The 12,483-nt window shown below is 39.8% G+C and overlaps 1 protein-coding gene across 1 annotated transcript; it reads left to right on the top strand.

Moving 5' to 3' along the window:
* Positions 1-1,146: 1,146 nt before the first annotated feature.
* LOC103939704 (L-ascorbate oxidase homolog) lies at positions 1,147-8,974 on the top strand. The gene is made up of 8 exons (XM_009349814.3): positions 1,147-1,293; positions 1,392-1,501; positions 1,598-1,868; positions 2,272-2,371; positions 2,459-2,804; positions 3,005-3,370; positions 8,376-8,457; positions 8,564-8,974. Exons 1-8 carry the CDS (start codon positions 1,147-1,149, stop codon positions 8,759-8,761), a joined length of 1,620 nt encoding a protein of 539 aa, XP_009348089.2. The 3' UTR covers positions 8,762-8,974.
* Positions 8,975-12,483: the final 3,509 nt, after the last annotated feature.

The raw sequence follows: 12,483 nt of genomic DNA, 5'->3' as shown, positions 1-12,483 counted from the left end.
TGAAAAGTGACTGGTCCGCGGGAAAACTGGAAAACTCGCCAGAAACTGGTTAAACTTTAAACGTTCATAACATGTTCAATACTTAACCAAATCGAGTTATTCAAAAGTGAAAATAATACTTATTGACGAGACGAAGAGAATGATACCTTTTTCAAAGGCTAACTGGCCATGGTTTGGTCGGACAACGGCTCGAAAGTGGCTAACCATTTTCGAGTTAGCCAATTTCGATCAGTTTTCCAGCCCAACCAAGGCGAGCTAGTACCATTCTATTCATCTCGTCGATAAGTATGATTTTAGTTTTTGAATCACTCGATTTCATTGAGTATTAAAGAAGTTATGAACGTTTAAAGTTTACCCAGTTTCCGGCGAGTTTTCCAGTTTTTCCACGGACCAGTCACATTTCAGGCTATTTTACGGCCATCTCTAGCAATAATTGGGCTTCCAAATAGGTATAATCTTATTCTAAACTTTCTTATCTTCATTTTGATAAATTATGGGTCGAATTTGGTTAAAAATCGACCCAGTTACGAAGCTTTGAAAATTGCCCAAAGAGTTTTTAACGGAATGACCAAAATCATGGATGACGGACAATCTCAAGGACCATTTCTATTGATTTTCAATTTCAAGGACCATTTCCATTAATCATGCAAATCTCAGGGACCATTTTGTATAATAATCCTATAATTAATCATCGATTATGCGTGAGCTAAAACCATGAGTTGTGAATGAGTGGCATATGCAGGTAGCTGACTGCTTGTGCATGAAGTGCACCGCAAACGAGCTTCGATTCTTCATGGCTCTTCGCGTACATCCATATATATCCACGCTGGCATTGCCTCCTGTAGGCTCTTCAGCTGCTTCCTTCCCTTTCCATTTATCTATAATCCCTCCCATCTCTGAACTTGCACAGTTCAACCACACGGCTACAAATAGTACTACACTTTCACTTTAATCAATCCTCCTCATCTCTCTCTTGGGGAGGATTGACAATAATTCGAGTACGTATTTCATAATTTCTAGCTACGTACATACTTTGGAAGTTTGAATGCGTAGCTTTTGCAATTTGCACTAGTTAGTACGTTTTGCCTAAACTTGTTTCTTTTGTGCAGAAATCTGAAACTTGGACTACATATAGGATCTGACACAATGAGGCCAACCATTTTCGTGCATTTTTTCGTTGAAATTTGGGTTTGCTTGAGTTCTTTCTGCACCATTAATGCAGAAGATCCATATTTGTATTATACATGGACTGTAACATATGGAACCATTTCTCCCTTGGGTGTTCCTCAAAAGGTTTGGCTTTTTGATCCTTCATTAACACAATGTTATTATATAATTCTGTATGTATAACTTCTGCTTAATTAATCTAGAAAATTTGATTAATTATGCAGGGTATCCTTATTAATGGTCAATTTCCTGGGCCAAATATTGAAGCTGTGACGAATGACATCGTAATCGTCAACGTTATTAACAAGTTGGACGAACCTTTCCTCATTACATGGTGAGTATTTTGTTGGCACTTGTAATGGTTGTAGTCTTGTAGATTTAAAATGCATGGCTTGTCATATGACTTATTTCTTGTGCTGTGGGAAATCAGGAACGGAATCAAACAGCGAAAAACCACGTGGCAGGATGGAGTGCTTGGAACGCAATGCCCGATTCCTCCAAACACAAACTGGACATACAAGTTTCAAACGAAAGATCAGATTGGAACCTTCTCCTACTTCCCTTCAACTAAACTGCACAGAGCTGCTGGTGGTTTTGGGGGTTTCAATGTTGCACAAAGGTCTGTCATTGCAGTGCCGTATCCTATTCCCGCTGGAGAGTGTACCCTGCTTGTTGGTGACTGGTACAAGACCGGCCACAAGGTATGTAACTCATAAAGTAACAGATAGTCGTCATTTCATTTACTCTAACTTTCTTAGGCGTCGATGCTAGAAGTAGGAAAATGTACTTTTTTTATACAGCATGCCGTATTAGGTTGTCAGATTGGTCAAAACATTTCGGAGGCAAATTGTTATCAACCATCATTTGTTTTAAAATACTCGCCTCGGAGCACGTCTAGGAGACCTTAAAGGCGGGGTGAAAGCAATTTCACCTTTGTTTTATGGGAGTTGGCAAAAAACTCGCCTAGGCTTCGTTGGAGTGCTATCCCCACATCCGGAGTGCAAATTGTTATCAACCATCTGTGTCTTAAACTGTTGTATCAGGAATTGCTATCCCTGCATTTGAAACGCCTCTGTTTTCTGATAAACGCTCTTATTTTTTCAGGAGTTGCAGCAAACATTGGACTCTGGCAAAAATCTTCCACTTCCTGATGGTCTTCTTATCAATGGGCTTCTTAAAAATGCCGTCTTCACCGGCGAAAAAGGTAACCATTAGCCCTCTTCAAAAGTGTCTGTATAAAACTATCTGTTTTTGAAGATTTTCTAATCAAAGTTTTGTTGGGTTATTTCAGGAAAGACCTACAAGTTCAGGGTTTCAAATGTGGGGATAGCAACTTCAATTAACTTCAGGATTCAGAGCCATACAATGACACTTGTTGAAGTTGAAGGAGCTCATACCTTGCAAGAGGTGTATGAATCACTTGACATTCATCCAGGCCAATCCGTGGCTGTTTTGGTCACACCACACGGTTCAGTCGGGGACTATTTCATCGTTGCCTCTACCCGATTCACAAAACCAATCCTCACGACCACTGGAATTCTCCGCTACGCTGGTTCTAACACCCCTGCTTCGAAACCATTGCCAATTGGTCCAACCTATCACATTCACTGGTCTATGAAGCAAGCCAGGACAATCAGGTAGCAATCACTTTCTGGGGACTTTTCTGTTGCCAGTTTCAGAAGCATATACAAATATATTTGGTGCATAGAATTTGTTCCCAAATGATGTGACAGTGTCTCAGTATCTAATTTGGCGATCCGAGTTAGTAAGCCTACCAATATTGTCTGATGATTTTCCAATTACGTAATTGACGATTTCTCTTATCTTTTGGGCGAAGATTGAATTTGACAGCAAATGCAGCCAGGCCAAACCCACAGGGCTCATTTCATTATGGAACTATTCCAGTTGTCAGGAGACTACTTTTGGCCAATACTGCTACTAAGCTCGATGGCAAGCTTCGATATGCCGTAAACAAGGTCTCCTATGTTGATCCGGAGACCCCATTGAAGCTCGCTGATTGGCTTAACATCCCTGGCGTGTTTAACTTCAACACGATCAAGGACACACCTTCTCCAGGCCCTGCAGTATATGGCGCCTCTGTCATAGGAACTGCCCTTCATGATTTTGTGGAAATTGTCTTCCAGAACACTGAGGCCACACTTCAATCTTGGCATCTGGATGGATACAGCGTCTATGTTGTTGCGTAAGCTCTATGACCAATAGTCACGTGTACAACAACATATTACCTAAACATAATATTTTTCTTACAATATGTCTAATTGATAAACCGACTCCAACTCAGTCTATGTCTGTTGCACAAATAGAATTCCAGTCTAACACGAAATCCCAGTCCAACACGGAATCCTCACCTCTTGCTGCACCGCTTGCTGCAGATCATGTTTTGTCCTGATTCAACTACTTGTAATCCTAGTTCTACATATGTATGACTTGTAATCCTATAAATATTAATGCACGATGCTCACTCGATTATTGAGTTGAGATTTATAATTACTATCTTTCATGGTATCACGAGCCAGCGTCTCACGACAAAGGTTCATATTATAATTTTTTTTTTTTTTTTTCTTTTCTTCTCAGTCTTCTACAGTTATGGCGTCTTCTTCCTCTGCTACTGCTGCTCCCTCTGTCATGAATTTTCTCACCATCAAGCTCGACCGCAACAACTACCCTCTCTGGCGTGCTCAGTTCCTTCCCTTGCTGCGCAGCCGCAACTTACTCTCTTATGTTACTGGTGAAAATCACTGCCCATCTGCTTTTCTTCTTGATGACAATGGTAAACTCACAGACAAGGTCAATCCATTATATGCTGAATGGATACAGACTGATCAGATGATCCTTTCTTGGATTACGAGTTCCCTTACTCCCAAGGTTCTTGCTACAATCATCAACAAAATTGATTCGGCTTCTGCCTGGTCGTCTCTTCAAGAACGGTATGCTTCTACGTCTCAAAATCGTATTATCCAAATGCGTACAGAATTGATGAATACTGCTCGTGGTAATCTTTCTATCGCTGACTATCTCGACCAAGTCAACGCCATCGCCGACAACCTTGCTCTTTCTGGCGCCCCCGTCTCTGAATCCGACTTAGTTGCCATTATTATGAGTAAAGTAGGTCCACAATATGAGACCACTGTTGCTTCCGCACAGGCTCGTGACAATCCCATCACCTACAATTCATTGGAAGCATTATTACTGAGTGCCGAGCAACGTTACAATGCCTTTTCTCTTCCCTCTGATAGCAACACCTCTGCTTTTGCTGCTGTCCGTGGCGGTCGCGGTGGCTTCCGTGGCCGTGGTAATTCTTTTCGTGGTGGACGTGGTGGAAGCTTCTCCCGTGGTGGTGCTGGTAACTTCTCACGCCCAAATTTGGCTGCTCATGACTCCGATTCTGCTGCCCCTGCAACATCCACCTCTGCAGGCCCTTCCCGCGGGTCATCTTCTTCCTACAATGGACTTCTTGGTCCAGCACCTGGCTCCAGCACATCTCATGGTTCCTTGCCTGTTTTTTCCTCCTCTGGGCGTATTCAATGTCAGATTTGTCAACGCTTTGGGCACTCGGCTATTGATTGCTTCAATCGTCTCAATATGTCCTACGAAGGTCGGGTTCCCTCATCTCGTCTTCAAGCCTACACAGCTGCACCATCTTCCCGTGCTTCCGCTGCTGCACCCTCTGTCCAGCAATGGCTTTTTGACTCCGGCGCAAATTCTCACATAACCAATGATGTCAACCAACTCCAAAATCCTCGTGAGTATCATGGCACCGATCAAATTCGTGGTGTGCATGGTGGTCCAGGTTTGAACATCTCAAAAATTGGTGACTCGTACCTTCGAACTAAATATGCTTCTTTTCGTTTGCCTAACACCCTCTATTGTCCCCAAGCCTCAACTAATGTGATTTCTTTGAACCGTTTTTCGGATGATAATAACTGCTTCTTTACTTTCCATCCCCATTTTTATCGTGTGCAGGATTCACGGACGGGGAGGATCCTTTTACAAGGCCGGAGTAACAATGGACTCTACCCGTGTTCTAATCGCCCCTCTCATCAAACCCATGGTGTTTTTGCTTTCTTAGGTGAACGTGTAACTGATGCCTTGTGGCATAGTAGGTTAGGTCATCCTTCGTTTTCAATTTTAAAACATTTAATTTCTGTAAATAAATTACCCATTCAAGGCTCGTTTCAAAATAAATTTTGTCAATTTTGTCCCCTAGGAAAAAGTCATAAATTACCCTTTTCTTTGTCTAAATCTGTTTCTTCTTCTCCTTTAGCGTTAATTCATTCCAATGTTTGGACTTCACCATCTTTATCTGTTTCTGGCTTTAAATATTATGTGGTGTTTGTGGATGATTTTTCTCGTTATACTTGGTTTTATCCATTGCGTTCAAAATCTGACGTTTTTTCTACATTTGTTACGTTTAAAAATTTGGTTGAAAATATGTTCACTGTTAAGATTAAAGCTTTTCAAACCGATGGTGGTGGGGAATTTGTTAATAAGGCCCTTAGTACGTTTTTGAATGACCATGGTATTTTACATCGTCTTACATGTCCCCATCACCCTGAACAAAACGGATTAGCCGAGCGTAAACATCGTCATTTAGTAGAGACTGGGCTTACTCTTTTAGCCCAATCTGGTTTACCTACTTCGTATTGGGCCGAAGCTTTTCATACTGCTAATTATATCATTAACCGTTTGCCCACTCGTCTTTTACACCATATGTCTCCTTATGAAAAATTATTTCACAAAACTCCTCATTATCTGTTTTTCAAAGTTTTTGGTTGTGCCTGTTATCCCTACTTGCGTCCTTATAATAATAACAAATTACAATTTCGTTCAAAACGGTGTGTTTTCTTAGGATATTCATTAAATCATCAAGGTTATAGATGTTTGGATCCCACTACGGGACGTGTCTTTCTTTCTTGCCATGTTGTGTTTGATGAGAACAGTTTTCCATATCAAGAATCCATTGTTACTTCGTCATCACCACTTTCCTCGTTTGTGGATCCCGTTCTCGAGATTGGCCCATCCAATAATCCTACTACTGCCATCCACTCCATCCCGCACCCACCTCATCCTATTACTTCAGCCGTGTCTACCCCACCTCAGCCTTCTACCCAACGCCCACTTCAAGTATACACTCGCCGATCCCCACGCCCCAAACCTTCTCAGCCTCATGTCCTACCTGCATCAATCCCTACCATGCCCTCCAGTTCTTCTCCTGAACCAATCCCTACATCAAACCTGCCACCAGTCACACCCGCACCATTGGTTTCATCTACTCCCGAGGTAAGTGCCGTGTCCCATTCTATGGTCACTCGAGGCAAAAGTGGTATTTGCAAACCTAATCCCAAATATACTTATGTTGCTACTGTTACTAATGCCTTGGTTGAGCCTACATGTTTTAGTCAGGCTAATAAAGATTCCGAATGGCGAAAGGCGATGGTTGACGAATTCAATGCTTTACAACATAATGGCACTTGGACTTTGGTTCCGTTTCAACCCACTATGAATATTCTTCCTAATAAGTGGGTATATAAAATCAAGCGACGCTCTGATGGCTCAATTGAGCGTTACAAGGCACGGTTAGTGGCTAACGGGTTTCATCAACAAGAGGGTTTAGACTATGGTGAGACATTTAGTCCTGTTGTCAATCATGCGACTATTCGGTTAATTCTCTCCATTGCTATTCATTTCAATTGGCCTCTTCGACAACTTGATGTCCAAAATGCGTTCCTTCATGGTTCTTTGAATGAAGAGGTCTATATGCGGCAACCACCGGGATTCATTGATCCTCAACATCCATCTCATGTGTGCAAATTGCAACGTTCTTTATACGGTCTTAAACAAGCTCCTCGTGCATGGTTTCAATGTTTTTCCAATCACTTGGACAATTTGGGTTTTGTATCTTCTCATGCAGATTCATCATTGTTTACTTTCTTTGATGGTTCCGTGGTTATTTACTTGTTAATTTATGTGGATGACATTCTTATTACGGGCAATAGCATGGACCATATCACTCGTTTGATTCATCAGTTGGGCACCTTATTTTCAATGAAGGATCTTGGACCACTTCATTATTTCTTAGGTATGGAGGTTCATCGTACTAGCACGGGCCTTCATCTTACTCAGACAAAGTATATCACTGATCTTCTCCAACGCACCAACATGCTGGAATGCAAGCCCATTTCGACCCCAGCCATTAGTGGCCGACGCCTCAGTCTCTCTGATGGCGAACCATTGTCTGATATCACCGAGTTTCGTAGCATTGTGGGTGCCTTGCAGTATCTTCTCTTCACTCGTCCTGATATTGCCTTTGCCGTTAACCAGGTTTGTCAGTTTATGCATAAGCCAACCACGACACATTGGGTTGCGGTTAAACGAATACTCCGTTATCTTAAAGCTACTCCAAAACATGGGATTGTTTATCGCTCGAGTTCCCTTCAGCTCACTGCCTATGCTGATGCGGACTATGCTGGTGATCCGGACGATCGCCGTTCCACTGGTGGTTACTGTATATTCCTTGGTGATAACCTCATCTCGTGGAGCTCCAAGAAGCAACGTGGTGTCTCACGCTCCAGTACAGAAGCTGAATATCGACAGCTTGCCTACACAGCCGCTGCTCTCTCTTGGTATCGCACCTTGTTTCGAGAGCTTCATCTCCCTCTTGCTCTGCCCCACATCTGGTGCGACAACATTAGTGCCATTTCCGTAGCTTCCAATCCAGTTTACCACCAGCGCATGTGGCATGTCGAAGTTGACTATCACTATGTTCGGGAAAAGGTAACTCGTAAAGAGCTCATCGTTTGCTATGTCTCCTCCACGGATCAGCTAGCTGATCTTCTTACCAAGGGATTGTCTGCAGTTCGTTTTGCATCCTTGCTGTCCAAACTTCCAGTTCGTGACCTCCCTGTACGTTTGCGGGGGAGTGATAAACCGACTCCAACTCAGTCTATGTATGTTGCACAAATAGAATTCCAGTCTAACACGAAATCCCAGTCCAACACGGAATCCTCACCGCTTGCTGCACCGCTTGCTGCAGATCATGTTTTGTCCTGATTCAACTACTTGTAATCCTAGTTCTACATATGTGTGACTTGTAATCCTATAAATATTAATGCACGACGCTCACTCGATTATTGAGTTGAGATTTATAATTACTATCTTTCACTAATAATATTTGTTGGTCTTTACAGATATGGCCATGCTGCTAATTGGACATCAGCTATAAGGAGACGTTACAATTTGGTAGATGCTGTACCTAGACACACAGTTCAGGTAACTGACAGAACATGTACCGATCAACATCATCCGATTTAAGCATACTTTCTGAAATTTTATCGTTCATTAATGATCAATGTTATTTGGTGTACAAAACTTAAAGGTATATCCACTTGGTTGGACTGCTGTACTAGTCTCTTTGGACAACAAGGGTATGTGGAATTTAAGATCTGCAATCTGGTCTAAGAGGTATTTGGGGCAGCAATTGTACATCAGAGTTTGGAACAACGAACACAGCCTGTTTACTGAGAATGATATGCCTTTGAACACGTTGCATTGTGGCAAGGCCAAGCAGCATTGATAGCGAACTTATTTACTCTTTGATCATGTATCTCTCCGTATGTTGTTCTTTCATTAATTTTATTTTTGAAAATTTGGTAGTTCTTAAGTTTCAGTTACGAGGCTGTGACTGTCGAAAAAGAGGCTTGGGGTTGAGGGAAACAAGATGTTTTAAAATGTCTGAGTTAGATGTCTTGCTAGCTACCACGTCCTATATAGGATTCATTTCTCTTACATGTTCATTTTCTATAACGTTATGTGCTTCTATAGTCCCCAGTACAGTGTTTACTTCTCGTTTTTTTTTCCTGCCTATATATTATAAGTCATTACAGTTAGCCACAAGATAACATTGTAGCAATTTCTTATAAAAGAAAGGAAAATAAATTTTCTGTTTGGTTCCTCAGAAACTTATGGAAATGTTTACAAGTTTTTTCATAGCACGGTCCGTATTTTATCGGTTTAACCCTAGAATCGGTTTTAACAAAAACCATTATGGAAACCGAACTGAACCCAACCTAACAGAAAGCACTCAGAAACCCAACTAAACAAAAAGCACTAGTCACTACAAAGATGCAATAACAAAAGCTCCAGACTTTACTCCACAGGTGTTCAAATTCAAACTACCTTCGACTGACTATTAATACAAATATATATGAGTAATGCTGGGTAGACTAACTTTTTAGATCACATTTGTAAACTATGTGATGTGTTACCAATATCAAATAAACATGTTAATCAATATTTGAGTAATAATTCAATTATCAACAATCACGTCATATAGATTAAATAGATGATGTCCCTAGCATTACCCTTAAATCATAGTGCAAACTCTACAAGGACATGGTATTTGATTATTCTCTTTCAAATGGTGCTCTATATTTGGAGGCAACCCCAACTACTAATGCATTGTCTATGCATGAAGTCAGGTTACTTTAGTCCTACTATTGAGCTGCACACTCTGACATATTTCAATAAACTGCCATAATAAAATATACGTAAAATTATTAAGACAAACATATAATATAACAACAAAAAACGTCAAGAAACTCAATTTAAAAAATTCACATATGTCTAGCCCAAGAGCAACTAGTTGCTAAAACAAACGTACTAGAAAATATTGGAGTCACACAGAACAAGCTAGGTGCTAAAATTTGCAATAATCTAACAGAAAAACTAGAGTGCTTTCAGCATTTACATGCTCAATATTTCATACACATCCTTACTATTCAGATGCAATAATAATTTTGACTAGAGGTAGCATGAATACTATGTCATTGTAAATTGCAAGTATTAAAGACAACATGACTCGAAACTTTTTTCTTGTACTTAATAATTCTCAAGCTTTAGCACCTTTAATCCTGAAAATCATGAAAATATAAGAATTTCAAATATGTATATACAAGGGTAAATCTACATCAGAGCATAATTACATGAAAGCATAACATAGAAATTTTAAAAGCTGACTAACTAAATTGTAGATGTTCAGTCAATTTACTAGTTTCAGATTCCCATATATCCTCCCAACAAAAGCTTTAGGCTTAGTTTCCAATGTTAGGTCATTGGACTAACTAAATCAGTAAATAATAATAGAATTATAACCAATCAAATGATTCTGTTCACAAATGCCAATAACCTACAAATTTAAAAGAGAAAATAGAAGAATAACAATCATTATTCATTCGGAAGAGAAAGGAAATTGATAATTGGTGTCTAAGTTTTGTCAAGCAAAGAACTGATCGAAGATGAAAATTAAAAATAAATAAATAAATAATATAAGAAACAAATAAGGACCTCGTTGTCGACTTAAGAACTCGATACAAATACTCAATTTCTCTTTCCTTAATTTGGGTCTTGTTATGTCAAAGAGAGAAGAGAGTTAAAGAACGAGCATCAGAGAGTGAGAGAGAGTGCCTGAGGAAGGGAGACGAATGATAGGTGGTGGTTGCCGTAGGTGGCAACCACCAGGTGGCTGGTCATCTGAGTCGCGGTGCGAGGGTGGAACGAAGGGGAGCTAAAGACGGGACGGGGTGAGAACATAACGAAATAGGCTTTACAATTTGGTGGTTATGATATTAATATACCGGTATATTTTAGTTTTAATACTATATTGATGAATTGCCTAGCACTTGACCTTCTTTTTTGTTATGTGATGAATGTTAAACTTTCGTCACATATACGGCCGTAAAATTTCTCGTCCAATAGATTGTGGAGAATCTAAAATGTTTATGTGAAACAAAATATTTTGGTGTTCGAAAAATTCTTATGTGACGATTTCTAAAAAACTCAATTATTTTTACCCAAATGTGATGAACTTTTATGCACTACAAAAAATTTGTCACCTAATCTATGTTTTCTTGTGGTGAATGTCTATGGCAAGGAATATGTACAGGTCATGCAAAAAAATGACTTTACGTTATTGAATGGTGGTAAATGGATCACATATAGCGTACAAATATAGTTTTCCTAACGGTGTACATATTGTAAGGATGTGCAATAAATAAGTAAAGGAAGGTTAATTGAGCATCGTCTTGATTCCCCCTCTTGTCACATTCCGACTCCGCTGTAGCACGATATTGTCCGTTTTGGGCCACGCCCTCACGGATTTGTTCCTGGGCAAGAGAACCTCGCTACCCAAAACACAGCATGCTAGGAAGAGAGGAGCATGTACATATAAGGTTAGGGACCAACCCTCATCCCGCCGATGTGGGATACTACACCTCTCCCTAGCCACTATTTTTCTAAAATTATTAATTTGCTTTCTTCTATTTTCTTGTGTAATTTTTTTCTTTGTTTTATGCAAGAGGGAGGGAAAAATCAAACTTGAGTCCTTAGATATAAGAATGAGTGCTTTAACTAACTAAACTACAAACTCATTGCTTTTTTTCTTTTTTTTTCCCTTGTGGATAAGGGAATTTTGTGGGTTTAGTTTATTAATTAATTAATTTTTATATCAACCATACCTTTGGTGTTAGCTTAGTTGGTGAGGGACGGTTGGATAATTGAATGAATATTTCATTTTTAACTCCTGCCAATGTAACTAAAAAGAAGTTATAATTTTTTTTTTTGAATAAACGATATTATCTATACTAAGGAAGAAGGGGTGGACTTAACCTCATAATGGACTAACAATAATGTGGTTCAAATTTCTCGCCAAAGACCTCTAACTTACAATAATAATAAGTGAAAAAAGAACAAGCTATAATTAGCTAAGAAAAATTGATGTTCGACGATAAAATTAATTAGTTAGTTATAAACAGAGACCCAACTTCTTGTACTCCCTTTGCAATCTTTCTTCCCCATTTTGATTAGTAGCAAGCCCCTCATCAAAACTTCATGGATCAAAGCTTTTATGGAGTAAAAAACTTCAGAAACTTTAATCCTCATAAAATTGCACGTTGATGCCAAAAGAAGTGCAATCTATGGCAATAATTAAGGCTTGAGCACCCAAAGGGCTTAAGTATCGATAAGCAAGTTCCAGAGACGAAGCAGGCAAGTTTTGATAAGGCTGTAGTTATAGAAGGAATCACCCGACGGCCGACTGTAATAAGAATCAAATTGCTAAAACAAAAAAGGGAAACTCTTTCCAAAGAGGCTGCGAATTTTGCACTTAATTCTTCACTTTCTCGTAACCAAACACTACTCTCCCATAATCTTCATGTGCCCTCCACCACCCCAACATCACCCTCACAGCTCACTTAAAAATTAGTTAAACCTCAAGCAATTTTTTAGCCAACCAGGACTTTT

This window comes from the organism of the source record quoted next, unplaced genomic scaffold (assembly GCF_019419815.1).
Source record: "Pyrus x bretschneideri cultivar Hongxiangsu unplaced genomic scaffold, Pyrus_bretschneideri_v1 Contig59, whole genome shotgun sequence".
NCBI classification, from domain to species: domain Eukaryota; kingdom Viridiplantae; phylum Streptophyta; class Magnoliopsida; order Rosales; family Rosaceae; genus Pyrus; species Pyrus x bretschneideri.
The sequence above is the reverse complement of the archived record's forward strand: the minus strand, read 5'-3'. Positions and strand labels throughout refer to the sequence as shown.

Coding starts and splice junctions, on each gene's coding strand:
- LOC103939704 (XM_009349814.3), top strand. CDS start 1,147: ATGAGGCCAACCATTTTCGTGCATTTTTTCGTTGAAATTTGGGTTTGC. Junction 1,294..1,391: donor CCTTGGGTGTTCCTCAAAAG/GTTTGGCTTTTT, acceptor TTAATTATGCAG/GGTATCCTTATTAATGGTCA. Junction 3,371..8,375: donor TACAGCGTCTATGTTGTTGC/GTAAGCTCTATG, acceptor TGGTCTTTACAG/ATATGGCCATGCTGCTAATT.